The sequence below is a fragment of the Sturnus vulgaris genome, chromosome 20 (genome assembly GCF_052056855.1).
Source record: "Sturnus vulgaris isolate bStuVul1 chromosome 20, bStuVul1.hap1, whole genome shotgun sequence".
Lineage (NCBI taxonomy): Eukaryota > Metazoa > Chordata > Aves > Passeriformes > Sturnidae > Sturnus > Sturnus vulgaris.
The window spans coordinates 1,066,363-1,090,000 of record NC_142262.1 but is presented as its reverse complement, the minus strand read 5'-3'; the positions used below and the strand labels follow the sequence as shown (position 1 = coordinate 1,090,000).

Sequence of the window (23,638 nt, the reverse complement as noted above, 5' to 3'; positions counted from 1 at the left end):
GTCCATCCCTCCCTGTATCCATCTGTCCATCGCTCCCCGTGCCCATCCATCTGTCCAGCCACCCTTTGCCAACCTGTCCAGTGTCCCTCCAGCCATGTCCCTGTCTGTCTGTCCTTCCCAGCCCGCACCTCTCTGACCCTCCACGTTCCCATCCATCCTTCTGTTCTGCTGAGCATATGTCCATCTGTCCATCCCTTCCTGTCCTCCGAATACTCCCTCAGTGTCTCTCTGTCCCCTTGGTGTCCCTCTGTCCCCATGTCCCTCTGTCCCCCCGTGTTCCTGTGTCACCTCGGTGTCGGCCGCTCTATCGCGACGCGGCCGCCAGAGGGCAGCACGGTCCCGCGCGCGGACTCGGCCCCCGCCCACAGCGCCCCCTGGCGGCCGGGGGTGGGGTCTGACGGCGCGCGCCGGGGCCGAGAACAAAAGCGCGCCCCGACAGCCAATGGGAGCGCGGCTGCGGGCTCGGCCCCCGCTGATTGGCGGAGGCTCGGCCAATGGCGAGGGAGCGCTGCCCGTCCGTCTGAGCCCACGTGGGGAGGGGGGAACAGGCCCTGAGTGATCCAAGCCTGATCCACTGTGATAAATCCCTGATCCAACCCTGATCTACCCCCGATCCACCTCTGATAAATCCCTGATCCAACCCCGATCCATCCCGATCCACCCCAATCCATTCCTGATAAATCCCTGATCCAACCCCGATCCACCCCAATCCATCCCTGATCCACCCCAATCCACCCCTGTATCCCTGATCCATCCCGATCCACCCCTCTATTCCCTGATCCATTCCCCATCCATAACTGGCGGTTCCAGGGCACGAGGGAAACTGAGGCAGAGCCGAGAGCGGAGCCGGCGCCAGCAACGGTTCATATATTTATTCATAAGCCAAGTTATCCATAAAAAAGTTCCATAGTAAAAGGCCTTTACAGGAATGGCGGCTCATAAAACCTTTGTTTAACCCTTTGCTCCTTTTTTTTTTATTTTTTTTTTTTTTTGTCCTTTCGGGTTATTTTTTTTTTTAATCCTGTTTTGTGGGATTTTTTTTGTTTTTTGTTTTTTTTTTTTTTTTAGTGTTTACACTGGAAAAGCCCCTGTACATATTTTCCAGGCAGCGGCGGCGGGACGGGCCAGCGTCCGCCGGCCCCGCGGGGTCCCCGTGGTCCCCCCGGGGTGTCCCCCCCCGCGGTCACACCCCACTATTGCACTGGGGACGGCGGCGCTGGGCCCCCCGCCCGGGGCCGAGCCCCCCGCCCTGGCCCCCTCTGTACAGCGCTCCCCGCTGTCCCCGTCCCCCCAGGCTGGGGGACACAGTGCACTGAAACGACCCCCCCCCACCCCCTTCCCCGAGGATTATTATTATTTTTTTGTGATTTTTTTTTCCATCATTTTTTGTCTTTTTTTTGTTGTTGTTGTTATTTTTCTTTTTCTCGCTTTTCCATAAAACTTCCCGGAAGAAATACAATATTTACAGGCAAAATAAATAGAACAACACACCTGATTTCTGCTTCACCTGCTGGCAAACAGTCAGAGGTACTAGGGAAAGTTATGGCTTGTAGGGGAGCCCTCCCCCCACGTTCCCCCCCGATGTGCCCCCCCAATGTCCCCCCACGTCACGAGTGGGGTCAGCACAGGGGTGGGCACCCCGGGGGTCAGCAGGGGCCGGGCACCCCGGGGGTCAGCACAGGATGGGCACCCCGTCGGCGGTCACCAGGCGCCCCGTGGTGGGGTCGTAGGTGCCCGCCAGGTAATAGAGGTCCTGGCGGTCCTGGCAGCGGCGGCCGCGCGTCAGCTGCTCGTAGTGCTCCCGCCCCACCACCTGGCACTTGTGCGAGATGGTCTGCACGTCGTTCTCGTCCTCGTGGCACGACTGGTACAGCGCGTTCTGCGGGGACAAGGCGCCGTCACTGCCGCTGCCCGGGCTAGCATGTGGCTACCTGGCTGGGGACATGGCTGTCTGGTGTGGGATATGGCCACCTGGCTAGGGACATGGCTACCTGGTGTGGGATATGGCTACTTGCTCTGGGATATGGCTACTTGCTCTGGGACACGGGCACTTGGCCAGTGACAGGGCCACCAGGCCTGGGACACAGCCATGTGGCATGGTGCACAGCTACCTGATGTAGGTATGTGGCTGCTAGACACCGTACATGGCTACCTGATGTGCACAGCCATGCGTGGCTATGTGACGTGGGACATGGCTACCTGGCATGGTATGTGGCTACCTGACACCACAATTTGTACCAGACATGGTCTATGGCTACTTGCCCTGGTATGTGGCTACCTCATGGGGTACATGGCTCCTTGGCATGATACACGGCTTGACACGATGTGTGGCTACCTGACATGATGGATGACCACACGACACGGCACATGGCTACGTGAGCTGGCACATGGCTCCCTACCCCCAGAGCCAGCCTTGCCCTCACCTTGCCGTCGCTCTGGCGCTTGCCCAGCTTGGTCTCCTCGGGGTGGTAGAACCACTTGACCTTGACCACCATGTTGCTGGCCCAGGACTCCCACATGCTCTCGATGCGGCCGATGTAGGGCAGGTTGGGCCGCCCGGCCGACAGGAACACGGCGCAGTCGCCCACGCGCAGCGTCTCCTTGCCCCGCACGATGGCCTTGTAGAACAACTTCCGTGCCTTGCCCTTCATGCCGCGCCGCTGGGGGGGAGGGACACGGGCTCAGGGCTGGCACGGGGCCCCCCAAACCCGCCCTGCTGGCGTGGGGACACCGCGGCGGGATGTGGAGAGCGGTGCCAGGCTCACAGAACGAGGGGCACAGCTGCTGCCACCAGCACTGCCAGCTCAAGGGACACAGCTGGTGCCATCACCACCCTGTGCTGGCATTCACAGTTGGTGTCATCAGCTCCCTGCCCTGGCTGCCCATGTGCCACCAGCACCAGCTCCCACATGTCACAGCCAGTGTCCCCAGCACCCTGAGCATCCAGAGCTCTGCCTTGAGCACCTGGCACAGCCCTGGGCACCTGCACCTTGTCCCTTGCACACAAACACCCACCTGTGCCCCCTGCCCCGAGCTGTGCCTGCTCCTTCCCTCCCAATCCGTGCCAAGAGCTGTGTGCCAGCTGTGCCACGGCAGCTGCCCGTGGCGTTCCTTACCTGCGTGGGGTTCCCCGACCACCTCCAGAGCTGGCGTGCGGGCAGGAAGGCGGAGATCTTTGGCCGGTTTTCCACCGAGGGCAGGCGCTGCCGCCGGGAGAACTCTTTGGCTTTGGCGAAGCTGAGGGGATCCTTGCGCTTGAGCTTGGCCTTGGGGCCGGCGGCGGCCGCCTTGGACAGGAAGCAGCGCTGGGGCGCGGCGCCCTTGGGCCGCAGCGCGTCCGGCTGCGCCAGCAGCGCCGGCACCGGGTGCGACAGGCAGGTCTGCAGCAGCAGCGCCGAGTCCTCGTCCTCCGAGCTGTAGGAGGAATCCTCATTGTCCGAGGAGCACAGGCTGGACGTGGAGATGGAGCCGGAGCTGGACGAGGTGGAGGAGCCCGAGGAAGAGGAGGACACGGAGAGGCGCGTCATGAAGCGCGAGGGGACGTCGGCGCCGAGCCCGCCCGCGTCCTCGTCCTCGTCCATGTCCGAGTAGGAACTGTGGCAGTCGCTGTCGCAGTTCAGGGCGAAGTCCCCGTGCCCCGAGTACTTGCGCAGCGCCAGCCCCACGGGCAGCGGGTGTGTGGCCGTGCGGCCCCTGCGCTCCCGGCTGCCCAGGCCGCTGTGTCCGTAGCCGTGGCTGCCCAGCGGCCGCTCCAGCCTGGCCCCAAAGTCCTTCTCGGCCAACAGCAGCGCCTTGCACGTCTTGTTCTTGGGGGACGTCACCCCTTCGTGGTCCAGCTTGACCAGGAACTCGCTGCCCGCCGCCTTCCTGCGCCCGCTCCTGCCCACCTCGGCCTCCAGCCGCTCGGCTTTCTTGGAGCGCAGGAGCTTCTGGGCCGCCGGCAGCACCAGCCCGGTGCCGGCGCCGAAGGAGCCGTAGGAGCTGGCGATGCGGCCGAAGGAGTCGGCGCCGAAGGCGTTGCCGAAGACGGGGGCGGCGAGGTGGTGGTGGTGATGGTGCAGGGGGAACAGGGTCTCCTTGGCCCGCAGCTTCTTGGTGCTGCCGTTGACCTGGAAGAGGTTCTGGAGCACGGCCGAGCCTTTGTTCGCCGCCTTCCGCTTGGTCTGTGCCACGGCGGCCCAGCTGAGCAGGGACCCCCCGCGCCGCCCGGCCGTGGTGTCACCGAGCGCTGGCCCCCGGCCCCCCGACAGCCCCTCCACGGCTTTGCCTGCGGAACACAGGGGTCAGGGATGACGGGAGCAGGAAGAGAGGGATGCTCTGGGGCTGATATCCATCCCCATGGTACCACCCCTTTCTCCAACCTCGGCTCCTCACCTTTCTCTGCATTCCAATATTCCCCCCTTATCCCCATCTTTGCATCCCAGCACCCTTCCATACACTCCTGCATCCTTCCATGGATCTGTTCCCCTGCCTACATCCCAGCACATTTCCCTGCATCCAAACAGCCTTTCCCACACCCCAGCACACTTCTCTGCATTCCAGTATCCTCCCCCCATCCCAAAAAACTCTTTCTTGCATCCCAGTGCCTTTCCTCCATCCCAACTCCATCCCCCTTATCCCATCCCGGCAGGAGATCCTGCTCCTTCCCCTCCATACCACTTTTCTCCTTGCCGGCCGCCTTCCTGCCGGAATTCCGGGTGGGCTGGGGGCCGTGGTCGGGGCAGAGGGTGGGGGGCAGCGCCCCAGGGGTGCCCACGTCGCCACACGCCCGCTTTGCCCGGCGACAGGAGCTGGACACCAGCAGTGCCGGGGAGGGCTCGGTGCCTGCGGGGTGCGGGCAGTCAGGGTGGCCCCACACTCCCCCCACAACCCCGCAAATCCCGTGATCCCACCCTCAGCCCCTCACATTGGATCTTGAAGTCGGGGGGCAGCAGGCGGATGTTGGACACAGCGATGTGTCCCGTGTCCCCGTCGTCGAACTCCACCAGCACAGCATCGGCGTCCTCCTCCTCCTCATCGCTGGAGGAGCCTGCGGCACAGAGGGGCTGTTGGGATGGGCACGGGATCCCGGACACCGCCCACGCCACCGGCCGACCCCACCCAGCCTCACCTCGCACCACATTCCCCGGGTACAGGCACCGCGATTTCTGGCTCCAGTAGGCGCAGACGCGGGTGCCGGGTGGAAGGCTCCGGCGTGACTGCGGCCGAATGTCAAGGACCTGTGGGAAGCAGCGTGTCAGGGTTTGTGGGGTCCGGGCCCCCCTCCCTGACTCTTCACCCTGATCCCCACCCCACTCACCGCCTCCTGCAGCAGCTGCTCCTGCGAGTAGATGTGCTGCCGGTTCCCCCGCTCACCCTCGATGATGATGCTGTAGCTGAGGAGGGGGCACAGAAGGGGTTCAGCACCCACTTTGGTGCCCCCCTCCCCCCAAATATCTGGGGACCCCCCCAGAGCCTCCACTCACATGTCGGGGGGCTGGATGGTGCGCACGCTGCCGGCGTAGAGCAGGCTGTCCTCCTTGGGGATCAGGATGTGCAGCCCATCCCGCAGATCCTCCTTCTGGATGGCGCAGGCGTGGGGCACCCCCCCGCGTGTCCCCCCTGCCAGGCAGCCTCCCAGCTCCTCCTCCTCCTCCGAGAAGCTGCTGTTGTCGTCGAAGTCGAAGTCGTCCTCCACGGTGAAGCTCTCCAGGAGTTTGCTGACGGCCCGGCCCTTGCACTGCAGGAGGAGGCTTGGGGTGGGTGGGGGGCAAAGGGGGCCGTGCCAAGGTGAGGGGCACCCCCACGGGTCTCACCTGTTTGGTGGCCACTTTGCTCTTGACCTTGGCCAGTTTCTTGCCCTTGCTCAGGATGGTCTTGGCGCTCCGGGGGGAGAGGGCCAGCGAGAGTGCCCCGTTCTTGCGCTGTATGGGGAGGTCAGGGCTGGCCAATGACCCCTCTGTGTCCCCCCAGGGCTCACCAGTCCCTGCACTGGTGCCCCCTCAGCTCCACCAGCATCCACACCCTACGCAAAACCTGTCCCCATCCCTCTACACCCCATGGTTCCATCAGTGCCCCACAACCACCCCCAAAAACCTGCACCCACATCTCACTGGAACCCCCCCAAAACCCCAGCACCTTCATGCCCTGCTCCCATCGGTGGCCCCAGCCCACGCAGATGCCACATCTCCCTGTCCCCGAGCCCAGGGGTGCCCCCACCCCAGCCCCACTCACCCTGAGGGCTGCCTGCAGCCCTTTGCTCTTGCGGGTGCCCTTTTTGCCCCTCTCTCCCAGCCGAGCCCCCTCGTCCCGTGGCCCCAACAGCCGGGGGTCGGTGCCCCCAAAGAGGCTGCTGGGGGGTCCTGGGGGGCTGGGGCCACCGGGGGCTGGGGTCCTCAGGCTCTCCTTGGCCTTGGCCTTCAGCTTCTTCTTGCTGCCCTCGGGGCAGCCCCCCGCCTTCCGCCGGCCCGGAACCTTCTCCAGCTTCCCGGCTCCCCCCGGCTTCACCGGCCGCCGCTTGATCTTCACCTCCCCCTCGGGGCTGCCCAGGCGGCAGGGACCTGGGGGAGAGAGGGGTCAGGGCTCCCCATGGGGTGACAGGGCTCTGGGGACCCCATGGAGGTCCAGGCTTGGAGCATCTCAGAGTTGCCCACCCAGTCCCAGCACATGCCCCCCAGGGTCCATTCCCTGCCCTGTGCCCGTTGGCATTCCCTGGGTGAATCCCATTACCTAGGAGCCCCTGCCTTTCCTTTTTCTTCTTGGCCTTCTCGTTGGCCTCCATCTTCACCACGGAGGATGGGGACGGCCCCAGAACAGCCACTGGCCCTGTGGGCAGTGACAGCCCCGGCTCCTCGTCCCCCTCCTCGCTGTCCGTGTCACCCTCAGGCTCGTCTGCAAGGGGACAGGACAGCAGTGAGGGACTCCTGCACACAGAGGTGGCCCCTGCACCCCCAGTGAAGAATGGGGTGAGTTCAGGCCATGTGTGACCCCCTGGCAGGAGCCCCCCCAGACCCATGGCTGGGCCCTGCACCCCAGCTTGGACCCTGAACCCCCAGTCCCGTGGCCAGACCCCAGAACCCCAACCCGACCTCACATCCCTGTCCCCACGCCACATCTCACATCCCCATCCCCTGTATCCCCATCCCACCCCACCTCACAACCAGATCCCCATCCCACCCCTGTATCCCGTTCTGAATCTCACCCCATCCCAATCCCACACCCCGTCCCTGTGCCCGCCTTGCCTCTGAAGTGGGGAGGCTGTCGGGGTCCGGGGTCCTGCCCCTGGTACTTGGAGCCCTTGGAACCCTTGGGCCGGTTCAGCTTCTTCTGGATGCGGGCACTGGGGTTGGGGTCCCTCCGGCGGAAGGGGCTGAGCCCAGGGGGCAGCCCCTTGCCCTTCACCTTCTGCTTCAGCTGTGACACCCCATGAGTCACCACACAGGGCAGAGGACCCCACACTGGGGGGACTCAGGGGGTCTTGGGGGTAGCACACACCCCCCCCAGACCCTATGGGACTCACCGGGGAGCCCTGGAGGCTGCTGAAGGTGCCCCCTGCCAGTTTGCTCCTCTTCTTCTGGGGCTCGGGGTCCCCCCGCAGCTCGGCACACAGCAGGGACAGACTGGTCTTCACTGCCCTGGGGGGGTACGGTGTCCGTGGGGCACCCAGGGGGACCCTGCACCCCTTGGGGGGATCCTGCATCCCCCAGGAGGATCCAGACCAGACCCTGGCTGGCTCCTGCACGCCCCAGCTGCCGTCTCCCTCCACCCCCTCCCTCTCTCACTAACGTTTTGTGACATAAAACCTGCAGATTAATTTTTTCCCCTGGGCCGAGGGGGGACACGAGGCACCAGTCACTCACTTGACCTTGCGGCTCTCAGCCCTGCCCAGGGCACTGGAGTGTTTCCTCTTTCTCGGCCGCCCCGGCCCGCGCCGTGCGGGGCTGCGGGAGCTCTCGTCACGCCTGCAGAACGGGGAGCAGCGTCAGCAGAGCCCCCGGGGCCACCGGGCCAGGGCCAGCACCGGCCTCATCGCACAGATGACTGTCATTGCTGCCCCTATTCCCGGGGACAGGGATGGGGACAGGGACAGGGACGTACTCGTGGTCGTGGCGCCGCTGCAGCCTCACCAGCTCCCGCTGCTTCTCCTTGTAGCGGCGCTGGAGCTCGGCCAGGCGCATCCGCACCTCCACCTCCTGCGTGTTCAGCTGCTCCATGGCCGCCTTCAGCGGGCACACCTGGGGGGGCCGGCGGGGCGGTTTGGGCACAGCTGGCAGCGCCAGCAGCCTCAAAGCCAGGGTTGAGACTGGGCACAGCTCATCTCCCTTCCCACCCCCTCCAGGAGACACTCACGGCCTTGGTTTTGGGGGTCCAGGTGTACTTGCGCCGGGGGACGCGGGCACGGGGCGGGGGGGACACGGGCAGGGGGCTCAGTGCGGGGGGGCTGCCCTCCCGCCCTGCTGCCTCCACCAGTGACCAGGCGGCCGCCACCGTGGCCAGGTTCTGCAGGTTGAAGGCCAGCAGCTCCTCATCCTCACCTGTGGGGGCGGCAGGGGGTCAGCTAAGATGGACATCCCGGAGCCCTGCACTGTTTCCTGGGGGGCTGGGGGGGCACAGGAGCAGATCCCCGGCTGCGAGGGCCATGCTGATGTGCCCCATCTAACCCTGTGCCCATCCCACCACCCCATCCGTGGAGAGTGGGAACCCACAGCCACCCCCTCGTCCCACGGTGTCCCCACCTGAACCCAGTATGGGTGTCCCCCCCGCCACGCTCCCTCCCTCCCTCTCGCAGGGCTGGGGATGTGCCAGGATGTGTGGCCATTCCCGCTGGGGCCTCAGGGATTCCCTGGGGAAGCCCAGCTGGGAGGGAATCCCAGAGCCTGCCTGGAGCCAGCGCTGGAGCTGAGCCCTGGCTGCGAGCGAGGCACGGCATGGCACGGCATGCAGCCCCCCAGCCTCACAGGACAAAGGGCACTGGAGGGTACTGGAATCACCAGGGGTGCTGGGAGCCATCAGAGCACGCTGGGGACGCTTGGGGACACTGGGTGTCACCCACCTTCCCTGGCCAGGTCACAGCGCCGCCGGCGCAGCTCCAGGTCGGCGAGTTCGCTGAGCAGGGCGATGCCGGGGATCCCTGAGGGGTGGGGGGCAGGCGAAGGGGGGGCCGGGGGGGGCTCCTCGGGTTCCTCCAGCGCCGGCAGCTCTCCCAGGTCGATGCCAGCAGCGATCAGCGCCTCCAGCCCACCCGAGCAGCCCTGGTGCCCAACGGGGACGTCACCATCATCCTCCTCCTCGTCCTCCTCATCGCAGCTGCCCTCTGGCTCCGAGCCATCGCTGTCGCCTTCCTCCTCCTCCTCTTCCTCTTCCTCCTCTGCAGCGGGGGGCAGCGGGGAGCCCCCTTCTTCGGGCACGGGGTGCTGCTGCTCCGGCTGCTCCGGCGCTCCCTGAGCCACCTCCCGGCGCCCCCCGAAGGGCTCCTCGGTGCCGCCCGCGGCCGGCGCTGTCCCCCTCTCCCCGCAGAGCGGCCCCGGGGGCAGCAGCAGATGGTGGCGGTGCAGCAGCGCCCCGGGACCCTCGGCCGGGGGGTCCCGCGGGGGGCCCGGCTCCCGCAGCGCCTCGGCCGTGGGGCTGAAGGTCCGGGACTGCTCGGGCTCTGCGGGCGGGGAGCCGGCGTGAACGGGGTCGGGGTCCGCCGGCTCGGCCGAGTGCGCCGCGGGGTAGCCCATGGCGGCGGCGGGGTAGCCATACCCGGGGGGCAGGTCTGTGGGGAGCGGGAGATGATCAGCGGGGCTGCCCCAGTTTTTCCCGGTCGCTCTCCTCCTGTTTCCCGTCCCCGCGGTCCTACCTGGCTCCAGGGGTTTGGGGTAGCGGCGTGGGGGCTGCCCCTCGCCCCGCGCGTCCTCGCCGTCGCCGCCCTTGCTGGGGGCGGGCAGGGGGCTGGCGGCCGGCGAGCGGGGAGCCACGGCGGGGCTGGCGGCCGGGCAGGCGGGTAAAGTGCAGGGGGCCGTGGGCAGCGTCACCGGGCACTTGGCCGGGTGCCGCAGGGCCGGCGAGTGGCAGCACGGGGACAGCTTGGGGGGCGCGGGGGCCGCCGAGGTCAGGCCCTTGGCCGGGGGGTTTAAGGCAACTGCTTTGTGGGAGGGTTTGAGGGGCTTCTCGGGACCCCTCTCCTCCAGCTCCAGGGGCTGCTCCTCCGGCTTCCGCTGCGGAGTACAAGGAGGCGACACGTGTCAGATCCTGCTCCACATCTCAGCCTTGCATCCCACATCCCCATCCAGCCCCATGGTCCAGTCCCTGCCCCAATGGCTATCCCCACATCTCCCATCCCATCCCCTGGCACCTGGCCGTGCACCTGGCGCTGGATCTCGAGGGCCTGGGCCGCCCGTTGCTGCTGCTGCTGTTGTTGTTGTTGTTGCTGTTGCTGCTGCAGGGCATAGAGCTCCTGCTGCCGCAGGAATTGTGACCGTGGGTACACGGGGAGCTGCCCTGTGTGCTGCAGGTGGGCACCAGGACCCCGGCCCGGGTACATGGGGGGCCACAGCGACGCCTGGTCCATCACGTCAGCTGTCAGCAGAGAGGGGGGCAATTGGAGACCCTTGTCAGGGTCACCCCACAGACCACAGCAGTGCCCAACCCCAGTCATGCGACCCTGGCAGCAACCCCATCTCCCACCCCCGAACCCCAAAAGCACCCCATACCCCTCCCCTGCACCCCCAGAAGTACTCACAATGACTCCCCCATCTCCGACCCTGCACCCCCAAGGACCCCCTCTCCTCTCTCTCAATCCCCCCTAGCCTCCAGGACGCCCCTCCCCAGTACAAGGCGGGGGTCTCAGGCTCACCCAGCGTGTGGGGGGTGCCGTGGGTGGGGGGCTCCGTGGGGAGGATGACGAGCTGGGCAGGGGGGTCCTGGGCGAGAGGGAACACGGGCTGCATGGCGCTGGGCATGGAGGCAGGGAAGGCAGGGGGCAGGTTCTGGTGCAGGGCGGGGTGCCCGATGCCTGTGGGGACGGGAGGGGTCTGTCAGCACCCCACTGCTGGGGTTCAGCACCCACCCAACTTCCCCCAAACCCGGCACCGACCGTAGGAGTGTCCCCCCATCCAGATGGAGGGGCTGCGGGTGCGGGGCAGCCAGTGCGTGTGCGCAGGGTGGGCGTGGGCGGCCGGGTCCCCCCCGAGCTGCCCTGCCGGCAGTGACGAGCCCCCCGTCATCATCAGGTGGGGGGTGAGCTCCCCGGGACACCCCCCCCGATGGGTGCATCCGGGCAAACTCCACCAGGTCCTTGTTGTCCCTGCGGGAAAAGGGGATACACAGAGTGTGGGGGCAGCACTGGCACCACCCTCCCCATACCTCCAGCAGCACCTCCAGGGATCCCCATCTTCCACCCCTGCGCCCCAAAAAGCACACACAGCACATTTTCCAGCCTTCACACGCAGGGTTCCCCATGTCCCCCAGCAGCACCCCTGGTTCCCCATCACTCACTGGAGCAGGATGTCCCTCCCGGGCAGCCCCAGGCGCTCCTCGCACAGCCGGCCCCGCTCCTCCTCGGCCTCCAGCTCCATCAGGTGCACGGGGCGCGCCGTGCCTGCTGCTACGGGGACACCACGGTGGCATCAGCGTGGCACTGTCAGCCCCCCGCCGCCCCGGCCCACTCCCCAGCCCTTACCTTTAACTCCAGCAGCCGCCCGCTGCCTCCCGGTGCCGCCGGCACCGCCGGTGCCGTAGGGCTCGTGGCGACTCAGCGTGTCCTTCTGTCGTGCCACGGCCACCGCGATGCCCACGGGCGGCTGCCGCACCTCGCCCTCGGTGCCGCCGGGACCCAACGCCTCGTGCTCCCGGCCGCGGGCACAGTCCGGCCGCTCCAGCTCTGGCTGACCCTTTCCCGATGGGAATTTGGCATCCTGGTGGGCGCAGCTGCCCTTGGCGCTGCCCAGCCCCACGAAGGGGGGGCCCTTCTGCCCCCCCAGCAGTGCCCCGTTGCTGTACTTGAGCAGGTTCTTCATGGCCGACACCTCGTCGGGGGCATTGGGCACCTCCTGAGCCCGCACCAGCCCCGTGCCGAAGGGGTCCAGGTAGGGCCCCCCCTTCCTCTCCTCCGCCACAGCCAGGGGGGGCCCCTGGCCCTGCACCCCCCAAGGGGGCAAGGGGTGCCCGCCGTACCCCAGGCCACCCAACTCCAGGGGCTTGCGCTTGCCCTCGGCCGCCTCCGCCTCGGGGTGCTGCTGGTGCCGGATCCGAGCAACCTTCTGGGCCGGGGGGTCCTTGGGGGGGGCCCTTCTCTAAAGTGCAGCAGGAGGGGCCGACACGGACGCCCAGAGGGTCGGGCCGGGGGGCGCGGGAGCAGTCAGGGGCTGGTGGCACCTCGAAGTAGCCCTTCTCCAAACTCGCCTTGGGCGCCGGGCACCGGCCGGAGAACGGGGGTCCTTCGGCTGCGCCCCCCCCCAGGTACTCCAGCCCCTTCAGCCGGGTGCCCGGAGCCCCCCACTCCAGCCGCCGCTCCGCCGGACCCTCGGCCTTCAGCGGGTGGTGGAAGGGGGCACCGTAGGGCTCAGTGCCCGCCTCGGCGTGCCGCTCCTTGCCGTCCCCGCGCTCCATCCCGCCGGATTCCGCCTGGAAGGAGCGGCTCTTGTCCGTCGGGGGCCCCACCGAGGGCACCAAGGTAGCCCCGCTGAGCTTCAGCTCACGGGCGGAGGGCTCGGGCAGCGGGCACAGCACCTCGGGGCCGGCGTGCAGCGGGAGGCAGGGGAAGGAGCCGGCGGCGGGCACGGCGTAGGACACGGCGTGGTGCAGCATCTGCCGCCGCTCCACCGCCTCGCCGTAGGGCTGGGGGGGCCTCGGGGACCCCCGGCTCCCGCTCCTTGGGGGCGCAGCGGGCGGCGCGGGGCAGGGCGCTCCCGGCACAGCTGGGCAGCGCGGCGCGGGCACCGTCCCCGTCCAGCCCCTTGGCCCCCAGCAGGCACGAGGCCAGGGGTTTGGGGCGTCCGTCGCCGGACCCTCGCGGCGGCACCCCCTCCTTGCAGTGCCCCTCGGGCGGCACCGGCAGCACCGCCTTGTGCCGCTCCTTGGGGTCCTCCTCGGGCAGCCGCTCCTTGGGGTCCCCCTTGCCACCTTTCTCCTTGCCCGTCAGGAAGCGCTCGTAGTCCTTGGGGGTTTTGGGGAGGGGGCCGGCGTCCCGCTCCCGGCTGCAGGAGCCGGCGGGGGGCCCGGGGGCGGCGCGGGCGATGCCGGGGAAGCTGTGGCTGGCGGGGAGCAAGGGGGGCTGCGCCGGAAGGTTCCGCAGGTAGAAGTTATCTGGAGGGGAGGGCGATGGGTGAGACCCCAGCACACCCCCCTCAACAGGCGGACGTGCTAATGAGGGGAGGAGAGGGATGAAGGGTCGGGCTCCAACCAAACAACGCCCCCACCGTTATTAGCACCCGCCACAACCCCGTGAAAAGCAGGAGCAGGGCTGGAACTGGCACCCAACACACCACCCGCTGCCCCAGCACCACCTGCTCCGGCACCGAGCCCCCCACCCCTGCCCGGCTGGGGACACGCACCCCCGTGGGGGTCCCTGCTGGCCCCGGTACCTGCCTTTCTGGCTCTCGTAGAAACGGTGCTGGCCATAGAGCACGTTGCCATTGCCGTGGTGGTCAAGGTGGCCCATGGGCAGGAAAGTGGAGGCCAAGCTCCCGGAGAAGCGGGGGTACCCTGGGGCTGGGGACATCGTGTCAGCGAGGCTGGGGTGGCACCTGTCCCCAGCATCCCCACCTGCACCGCTCCAGCTGGGAACTTTCCGCAGAGCCCACGATCCCCTCCAAGCTGGGACCCCCTCCCACCCTCTGGGAGCCGCGGGGGGAGCTCAGATCCCCCAGCCTCGTGTCAGCAGTGGCCGTACTTGGCTCGGCTCGGCACGGCTCGGGCGGGCTGTCCGTCAGCCGCGTGCGCTGCCCGTCCCCGTCCCCCCGTGCCCCCCCGGAACGCCGGGAGCCAGCTGGCAGCCGGTCAAACTACCAGCCGGGCCGGCTGCCAGGGCCCCGCGCCAGCACCGCCGCCCCGCTCCCGCTCCTCCGGCGGGACGGAGACGCCAGCGCACGGCGGGGGGGCACAGGGACTCGGTTTAACCAAGGCTGGCCCAGGGGACCCCACACTGTCACCTGCACGGGTGTCCCTGTCCGGGTTCATCATCACCAGTGACACGAGGTGGCCCAGCCTCAGCTGGAGCTCTGCAGCCCAGCATGAGCCTCTCTTGAGCCACCTTGAACCCCAACTGTGGGGTCTAAGCCTGGTCCCTGTGGATTCCCTGGGGGGCGTTTTGGGGCACGATGGTTGCCAAACCCACCCTCATCACGCAGAAGCTGCTGACCCAGGGGGTCTGGATCCCATACACGTGGGCACTTGCTACGACGTGACCACTGGCAGTGGGCAGAGCCATGAATGTCTCCGGCCACCCCGGACCCACAGCCCAGCCCCGCCCCGGTGCCCGCTCACCTTCGTGGGAGTGGGAGAACCAGATCTGGGAGGTGCCGGAGTGGGGCCCGCAGAAGGCCGGTTCTGGGGGAGAGGCGGTGGGGCCGGCGGGGTGGCTGGGCCCCCCTGAGCCCAGACTGCCACTCAGGAAGCCCCCCATGAAGGAGGAGGGGGGGCCACTCCCCATCAGGCTGCTGCCGGCTGCAGGGAGAGGGCACAGTCAGGGGTGCTGAGAACAGTGTGGAGGGGCTGAGGACAGTCGGGGGGAGCTGTGCAGACCCCACTCGTATGACCCAACACACCACAACACACGTGTGTGTGTGTGCATGGCTGCCACACACTGCACTGGTGCATCCCCTGGGCACACACAGCCCTTGGGCACACGCTGCCCTCGTGCCACTTGTGTCCTCCGTGTGACTGTGTCCCTTGTGCACACACGTTACCATGTCACTCACATCACCCTGTCCCTCGTGCACACGCTGCCTGTGCACATCCCCCGTGTCACACCCCTCATGCACTCACGCCCCTCACACCCCCAGCCCCACGGGGCTCACATGTGCCCCAAAGCCGTGCAAGGGCCACCAGAGCCCTGCCCTGTGCGTGCCCTAAGCACACACACAGATGTGCCAGCACACGGGAGGCTCTGCACATGCATGTGCTGCTGCTCCCAGTGCCAGGACAATCCCAAGATCCAGGGACATGGGCTGTGCCGGCCCGTGTGGGTGCACGTGTGTGGTGTGTGTGTGTGTGTGTGCGCACATGTGTGTGAGTGCAAGGAGGGGGGACAGCCCTGGCCCTGACCCTGCTGCCTCCCCCGCAGCCCGGGGGGGCCCCCAGCACCCTTGGGGAGGCCCATGGCCGGCGCTCCCCATCCCGCCCCCATCCTGCTCCCATCCCGGCCAAGCCGTGAGATCATGGTGGAAACTTCGGAGCTGGTGGCCAGCGGCCGGGCGGGGGGGAGCCGGGATGGGGGGAGCCAGGATGGGGGGAGCCCGGATGGGGGAGCAGCTGCCCCTCACAGTGTGGCCCCGCTCCCCATGTCCGTGTGTGCCGGAGTGGCCGTGGCACGGCTCGGCACGGCTCAGCACGGCTCGGCACGCGTGGCGTGGCGCGGAGCGCGGGCTGGCTGCCCGCCCAGCCGGGGCAGGAAGCGATGCTTTGCTCTCTAAGCCGGCCCACGCTCCCCGGCTAATCCCACCGGGATGCCTCTGGGATGAGTGTCGGGATGTGGTTTCAGGCAGCTTCGCTCCTTCCTCCGTGGCGAGGCCGAGCCGGGCAGGGCCGCGTGGGCCGGGGGCACGGCCGCATCCCACCCGCGGCCCTGGGAACCGGACACGCACCGGGATGGGTGGACACATCCCGCTGTGCCAAGGCGTCCCGGGGGATCCCTGCCCGGTGCTGCCCACACCAAACCCACCCCGTGCACCACAGCCCCAGCTGTGCAGGGGGACCCCGAGCGGGCGGGGAGCCGGCAGCGTGCCGGGCGGGAAGCCGAGGTTTCCAGAATGAGACTTTTCTGGAAGCTGTGAAAAGGGCTGGAAAAAAAATAACCCCTCACCCCACCCCGATGGCGGCGGGGCTGGGGTGTCCCAGGGGGGCTGTGGGGCCGCCGCTCCCCACCGCCCACCCGCTGACTCACGGGTCCCCCGGCGCACGCTGGCCCCGTGGCCAGCACTGCCGATCCCACATTCCCACTCGCCATGGCCCCTTGCACACTCGTGCTTTGCCACGCTCAGCACTGAGCAGGGGCAGGGAGCAGCCCCCTGTTTCTGCCCCTCCAGCCACGGTGATGGCGAGGACAGCACAGGGATGGGCCACTGAGGACGTGCACAACTCGTGTCACTGATAAGCCACCGGTGTTGGAGCAGCCTCTGCTGCCAGTCCCCGAGACCGGGCACAACTCGTGTCACCGATGAGCCAGCAGTGCTGGTGGCTCCCCTCGCCAGGACAGGCACAGCACCGTGGGGCTGGCTGCCAGCAGGGGACAGATGGGCTGCGGGGTCCCAGCCTGGCCCCCCCTGCCACCCCCTGTCAGCGTCACCCTGGGAACTCCCTGGCTGGGCTCCCCGAGGCCGGTGCCGTGACTCAGCCCCGCCGGCATCGCTCCCAGCTCCGGCATGAAATTTCCCTTGGCCCTGAATCCGCAGAGAGTCACACGTGTGGCAAGTGTGCCAGGTCTCAGCACAGCCACACTGACAGCGCTGAGAGGGGCAGGGGGGCAATGGGGAGACTCAGGAGGGGGCAACAAGAGGTGCTCCCTTCCCTCCAGCTGTTCCTCGCCCCCACTCCAAGTGCAGCACAGATGGGAATGTGTTGGGAAGACTGAAAGTTTCAGGGCCAGCGTGTGGAGGGGGGGCCGTGGTCCCTGGGGGGGGTTCAGCCCACGGCTGCTCTGGGATCCCCAAGGCGGTGACAGACCCAGGACTGTGGTGGTGGCGGGGGGGACGTGCGCAGGGTTGGGTTTCTCCCTCGGCTATTTTGGGGCTGGAACATTCCTAATGGAATGGCTGGGGCCGCGGGTGGAAGGCTGGGAGCTGGCAGGGACCCTGGCAGGGGCAACCCGGGCCCCCCCAACCGGGCAGGGGGTGGTGGGCAGCCCCCCATGTGCTTCACAACCCACACGGCCCCTTTAAAAATTTGGCACACAGGGAATAAACAGGCTCCGGTTCCCTCGGTGCTGTAATTCCAACTGAATCCATATTGTTACGGCACTAAATGAACGCTGCAATGGTGAAATGCTGCCGGAACGTGCCCGACAGGGCCAGGAGGGTGATCCTAGAGCTGTGCCATGGGTTATCCCCTCTAGAATGCTGTGCTGGCCACAGCCACTGCGCACTCAGCACTTGTGCACTCACTGGGGCCGCGTGTGCACAGGGCTCACAAGGGTGGGGGACACTCCTGGCACAGCTGGAAAAAGCTGCTGGCATGGCTGGCACACACCTCTGGCACAGCTGGCACACGTGTGTGCTCAGTGCATGCTCCCTGCACGCATGACTTTCACACCCAGAGCACGACTTGCACTCCCAGAGCATAACTCGACACACACATGCCTTGGAAGATCATTTCTGGAGCACAGGGAAGCCAAGGAGTATCCAGTCCCGGGAGTCCTGATGTCCCACCCCACTTTTCATGTCACATGGATGCCATGCACATGGACCCTTCCCAGGAACCCAAAATGTTGGCCCATGGGCACCCCGTGCAGTTCCAGTGAATGTCACACACATGGGTCCTGGTGGGGGGAGGATTCCTCTACCCCCGTTCCCCTCTGGGGTCCCCCCTGGGACCCCAGCATGAGGCAAGGCAGGGTCAGAGCCTGCCCTGGGGTGATGCTGTGGGGCAGTCAGGGCCCAGGCAGGGCTGGGGGTCCCGAGGATCCGGGGGTGCTCAGATTGGCCCCAAAATTCTCCATAGAGCCCATCCACCCGCATTGTTCCCTGGGCAGTGCCAGGAGCTGGTGGCAGCTGCCCGTCCCCCAGGGCCTGGCACGCGGCAACATCTCTGCCTGGATCCAGCTCATGACTAAGGAACAGTGGAACCACTCGGGGATGACTCTGTGAGAGCCGGGTAATTCCGTGGGATCTGGGGTTCTGCACATCCCACGGCTCCCACCGGCCCCGGCGCCTCGTGGCTACCAAGGAGCAACCCAGTTAATCTCCAGATCTGTTTTAACTTTGACACTTACTTTGACAATGCGCCGCACAGGGGCTGGGGGGAGCGGGGAGCCCCCTGTGCTGGAGCTGCACCGTGGCCTCCAGCCCCTCGTCAGATCCCGGCTCCAGGGAGGCAGCGATGCAGAACGGCTGCAGCGCTGGCACCTGGCCCTGTGTCACCACCCAGCCAGGGGCACCGTCCCCACCTGCCTCCCACCATCACCACCCACATCCCCCCTCAAAGCCACGCCAGGAACTGCACAGTACCCAGCCCGCGGCGCAGTCCAGGGAGGGGACAGGTGTGGGAGCACATCCAGCACTCACTGTCGCTGGGATGCACCCCGGGATGCACCGGGACCTGCACTGTCATGGCCAGGCTGCGTGCCAGCAGCAGGACGCACACCAGCACTGCTACTGCCAGGCTGCGGGTCAGCACTGGGATGCACGCCGGGATCCACACCGGGATGCACGCCGGGATCCACACCGGGATCCACACCGGGATGCACGCCGGGATCCACACCGGGATGCACGCCGGGATCCACACCGGGATGCACACCGGGATCCACACCGGGACTCACACCGGGATGCACACCGGGATTCACACCGGGATCCACACTGGGATGCACACTGGCACTGGGATGCACACCAGGATCCACAGTGGCACTGGGATGCACACCAGGATCCACAGTGGCACTGGGATGCACACCCACACCCCCAGGGTCAAGCCACACACCGGCACCTGGCTGAGGGCTCGGCCACGGTGACACAGTCCGGCACAGTCACAGCTCTCCACTAGTCCACAAAAACATCCGAAGGACAAAAATTGCAGCCAGGCCTCAGCGTGGGCCTCTGTCAGAGTTTCCCAGCCCTGCTTGTGGCGGAGTCACTGGGACCCCCGGCCCTGCTCAGCACGGGGTGCGCTGTGCCAGTGGGCCCCACTACAATTGGGGTGCAGCCCGCCTGGGTGGGTTCTGGCAGCTCCGGGGGTCTCCATCCCCCCATTCCCGGGCAGCACCGGCACCCCAGCCCCGGTGCCATCACCTCCCCCCGGTGCCGGTGCCAAACCCGACGCCAACCGGAGCGTTCGGTTCCAAGAACGCGCGGCCCTGAGTTACGGCTTTAATAAAACCAAGGAAAACAGTTTTATCTCCCGTTCCCAGGGCGGCCGCCGGGCCCGGCAAAGGCTCCTGGGAGGTGTAGTTCGGCCCCAGGCCGGGAGCCATTTGGGGGAGCGCGGCCGGAGCCCCCCCAGCCCCGCCGTGCCCCCCGGGTTCCGTACCGGCATCGCCCCGCCACGGCCAACCGCGGGCTGGCTCCGTGCGCTGGGTGGGGTAATTATCAATCATCGGCGTTAATTACCGCGCCACGCTACCACGGCTGCCGGCACCGCGGCCGGGCCGTGCCGGGGGTACGCAGGGTGCTGGGGATGGGGACCCCCCTCCCGCCGGCACCGTGCCGGCCACTAAATTATCCGGTTTGTCCGCCCCGGCAGCGTTCCGGCCGCGCGGAGCCTCAGAGCGCAGCTCGCTGGGAAGCGCTCCGGCTGCGCCGGCCCTGCCAAAGCCGGAATATTTTTAGCTCGTTCTGTTGTTGGGTTTGGCTTCTCTGTTTTTTTGTTGGTTTTTTTTTTTTTTTTTTTTCTTCTGGTGGTGTTTTTTTTTTTTAATTTTTTTTTTTCGGCGCGTTTCTGCCGGGGTATTTTTAGCCGGATCCATGTTATTTTAACAACCTCCGGTGCGTTCGGGCTCCCATGTGTCGCCCAGGCCCCGGCGGGTGTGAGGGTCCTGCACGGGGACGCCGCCGCGGCGGGAAGCCGGAGGGAAGCCAGCAGCACCCCGGTGCTGGCATCCCTCCGGGATCCCCCGAGCCGGAGAGCAGCCGAACCCCCACCCCTATCCCCCCCATCCCGGGGCCAGGCTCCAAGCCCTCATCCGCACTCCTCACCCAACAAAGCTGGGGGAAGCCAGGGTGGCCCCCCGAGCCCGGCGGTGGTCCCGGCAGCGGGGCCGCCGGCACAAAGCGAAACCGCCCCGGCCGCGGGCCCGATCCGGCGCCGCCTCCCCGGCACCCCCCGGTGCCCCCCGCTTTCCACCTCCTTCCAAGAACCCCCCACGGCTGCCACCCCCCCGCGCCGGCCCGGCCGTGCCCCCCGCCCTAATCCACGCACTAATTGTAATCCCATTAAAGCAGATATAATTTTATTAGTATTCACAGCTCATCAAGGCGGCGACAATAACCGGCGCTGCCGCCGTGCCGCGGCCAGACAACCGCCCGCGCCGGCGGGAAGCGGGGGGCCCCGGCGCTGCTCCGCGCCGAGCCAGCACACGGCTCCCGCTCCGGCCCTGCTCCCGCTCCGGCTCCATCCCGGAGCTCGGCAGCGAACCCCGGTTTAGGTGCTGTGCACTCCGGTTCAGCCCTGCCCGGCCGCAGCCGAGCACATGCCGCAGACAAAGCCGCGCGGGCAGCTCGCCGCGGCCGGCGGATCCGGTGACCCCGCGGCGGGGCTGCCCGGCCGTGCCGAGCTCGGCCGTGTGCCGCGCTTTGTCCGGCTCCGGCAGCTGCCGCGGCGAACACGCGCCGCGAACCCCTTCGCACCCTGACACTTCGGCGCCGAATATCGAGCCCGGGCTCGGTGACCTTCCAGCACCGCCGCCCTACGGCCCCGCGCATAACGGCCTCCTTGTTCGCCCCGAACGCGCCTCCTCGTCCCGGCACCGGGATGTGGCCGGCGCAGCCCGGGGGTCACGCTCCTCCCGAGCCGGCGGAGCGGCTGGGTGCGGGGGATGTCCCCAGTGTGTGAGAGTGATCACTCCAAAAGCACCGGGCGCGGTGACAGCGAGGTCGGCACAAAGGGAGGCCGAGCTCCCGGGGCCGTGCCGAACTCCCGGGGGCCGTGCCGAGCCTCCCAACCCTTCCCGGCCCCCCACACCGCGGGCGCCCCGACCCCTCTGACCTGTGTGCGTGGCCATGGAGATGGGCGCCGGGAAATACTTGGTGGGCTGGAAGTGTCCGGGGGGCTGCACGGCCCCGTGTGCCGACCCCGCCACGCGCCCCGTGCCGTGCCGGTGGCCCAGGCTGCCCCGCTCCGACAGCAGCCGCGGCGGGGGCGCGAAGTCACGGCCGTCCATGCCGGGGGCACCCACCCGCGGGGGGCTCGGCGGGACCCCGACACGGCTCGTGGGCGATGCTCAGCGCCGCGCCGGGCCGCCTCGGCGGGCGTCGTGCCGCGCTCCGCGCCGGGGCTGTCGGCTCATCCTCCGCTCCTGGCACGGGGAGAGAAAGGAGAGAGTGAGAGCACAGCCCGGGGTGGGGGTACGGCCATCACTGCACCCCAGAGCCCCCGCGCCCCAGCACCCCGCTCCCCGTTTTCCCGGTACGTAGCCCCGCGTTCTCTGCGGCTCGCAGGGCCCCGCGTTCCCTGGTACCACCGGCGCACGGTCCCCGCTCTCTGCCATCTCCGGAGCACGGCCCCCCCTTTCCCCAGTGCTCCCAGTTCATGAGCCCCAGTTTCCTCAGCGCACAGCCCCCCGACTCCATGTTCCCGGTGCTCCCGGAGCGAAGCTCCCCCTCTCTCCAGTGCTCTCGGTCCCCAACCCCGGTTGCCCGGAGCCCGGGCCCGGCTCCTGGTGCTCCGACCCTTTCTAGCCGCTGCTCGGGTTCCGGTTTCCCGGCGCTCGGTTCTTTTATCTCTCCCGGTTCACCGACCGAATCTCCCTGGGGCTCGGCCCCGCTCGCCCTCGGCTTCCCCGCTTCCCGTTGTCTCCCGGGTGCTCGGCGCCTCCCTCGCCGCGGTTCCCCGGTTTCCTCCCTTCCCCAGCCCCAGTTCCTCGGTGTTTCCCTCCAGCCCGGTTCCTCCGGCCCCTCTTCCCCGATATTACCCCGCTGTCCTGACCCTCCTCTCCCCGGTTCCCCGCTCCGTCCCCGGCGCCCTGCCCCGCTTTCCCGGTAATTCCCCGGTCTCCCGGCCGCGGTTCGCGGTCTCTGCCGGTGCCCGGCCGCGGCTCCCGCCCGCCGGGTCATTGTTCTGGCAGCGCCGGGGCCGGGGGGCCCGATCCGGCGGGGGGAGCCGGGCACGGGCCGGGCGGCGGCGAACAAAGGGGAGCGGGGCGGCGAGCGCGGCCGGGGGGCGCGGGGGGCCCGGCCGGGGCCGCGGGGAACGGGGGGAGCGCCGGGGCCAGCCCCGGGGGGAGAAACACGGGCCGGGAACAAAACATGTGTATTTCCTTAAATACAACCGAGGAAAATACGTGGAAAAAAAAGATTGTTTTGCTTGCCTTTTTTTTTTTTTTTTTTTTTTTTTAATTGAGGTTAAAAACAAAAACAAATGTAAAGCGAAAAAATTAATGGGAAATAATTGAAAGGGAAAAATATTTAAAGCAAAAAATTGAAGGCAAAAAGGGCTCGATGCAAAAATGTTTGAAGGCGCAAACGGTTTAGTGAAGCAGCGTTTGATGAGCAAATGATTTAATGAACAAATGTTTTCACGCACAAAATTTTAATGAACAAAATTTTAAGACGAAGCATTTTGAAGCGACGTGTTTTAAGGGGAAAATGTTTTAATATAAAGAGATGAAAGGGAAAATATGTTTTAATGGGAAAAGATTAAGGGGAAAATATTTTGGTGGAAAGAGATAGAGGGAAAAATATTTTAGGGGAAAAAAGATGAAGAGAAAAAATATTTTGTAGGAAAAAGATGAACGTAGAAAATATTTTGATGCCGGAAAGATGCAAATAAATATTTAGGTGCAAACAAATAAAGCGAAAAAATAAATAATAACGCAAAAAATGGAAAAATAATAAAAAAGGAAATTTGCAAAAAATAAATTGAAAAAAAATTGCAAAATGATTAGCGCCCAAAAATTTAAAACGTAATAAATCCAAGTAGGCAAAGAAAAAAAAAAACATAATGCCCAAAACACAAATAAAAATAAATGCCCGAAACGCAATTAAAAAAAAAAAATTAACGCCCAAATACCCAAAATAAATAACGCCAAAAAAAAATTGTTAAGGCGTAAAAAAAAAAAAAAAACAAAACCAAAAAACAACAAAACAACAAAAAAAAAACAACAATAACCCCGGAGCGCCCGAAATTAAAATAACCCCCAAACAACAACAACAACAACAACAGCAACAAAAAAAAAAAAACCCACCCGCGGATCGCAGTTACTTACCGGAGGGGCGTTCCGCGCGCGGGGCGAGTGCGGTCCCGTGGCGGGGGTGCGCAGCGTGCTCCTGCCGGTGCCCGTGCACTGCCCATGCACCGGCTGCTCCTGCAGCAAAGGGAACCGGGGGTGTGTGGTTGGGGGGGGGGGGTGAGGGGGGGGGAGGGAAAGGGGGGGGGTGGGAAAAGGCGGGGGGGGGGGGGTGGGGGGGACCCCGCCGCGCCTCCCGCTCACGCCGCGCGTTCTCCGCCGGGGCGGGCGCGCCCCGCATGCTAATGAGCGCGTGCCCCGCGCGCGCGCGCGCCCCCTCGCTGATTGGCCGCCGCGCGGCGCTCGCGCCCCGCCGGCCATTGATCCTCCCCGCCGCGCGCCCCCCGCCCCCCCCGCCTCCCCCCCCCCGGC

At 66.4% G+C, this 23,638-nt stretch overlaps 1 protein-coding gene across 1 annotated transcript; it reads right to left on the bottom strand.

The window, feature by feature from the left end:
- Nucleotides 1–857: 857 nt before the first annotated feature.
- Nucleotides 858–21,838, bottom strand: BAHCC1 (BAH domain and coiled-coil containing 1). The gene is given in 29 exon segments (XM_014887430.2): nt 858–1,879; nt 2,424–2,660; nt 3,117–4,267; nt 4,657–4,824; nt 4,907–5,029; nt 5,111–5,219; nt 5,300–5,375; nt 5,466–5,719; nt 5,796–5,903; nt 6,214–6,539; nt 6,709–6,870; nt 7,221–7,392; nt 7,499–7,613; nt 7,839–7,940; nt 8,077–8,213; nt 8,329–8,513; nt 9,032–9,736; nt 9,821–10,178; nt 10,316–10,539; nt 10,817–10,975; nt 11,057–11,222; nt 11,224–11,266; nt 11,458–11,566; nt 11,642–12,245; nt 12,247–12,804; nt 12,806–13,266; nt 13,549–13,671; nt 14,446–14,625; nt 21,028–21,838. Coding segments are annotated over 29 exon segments (7,497 nt in total). The 5' UTR covers nt 21,203–21,838; the 3' UTR covers nt 858–1,672.
- Nucleotides 21,839–23,638: the final 1,800 nt, after the last annotated feature.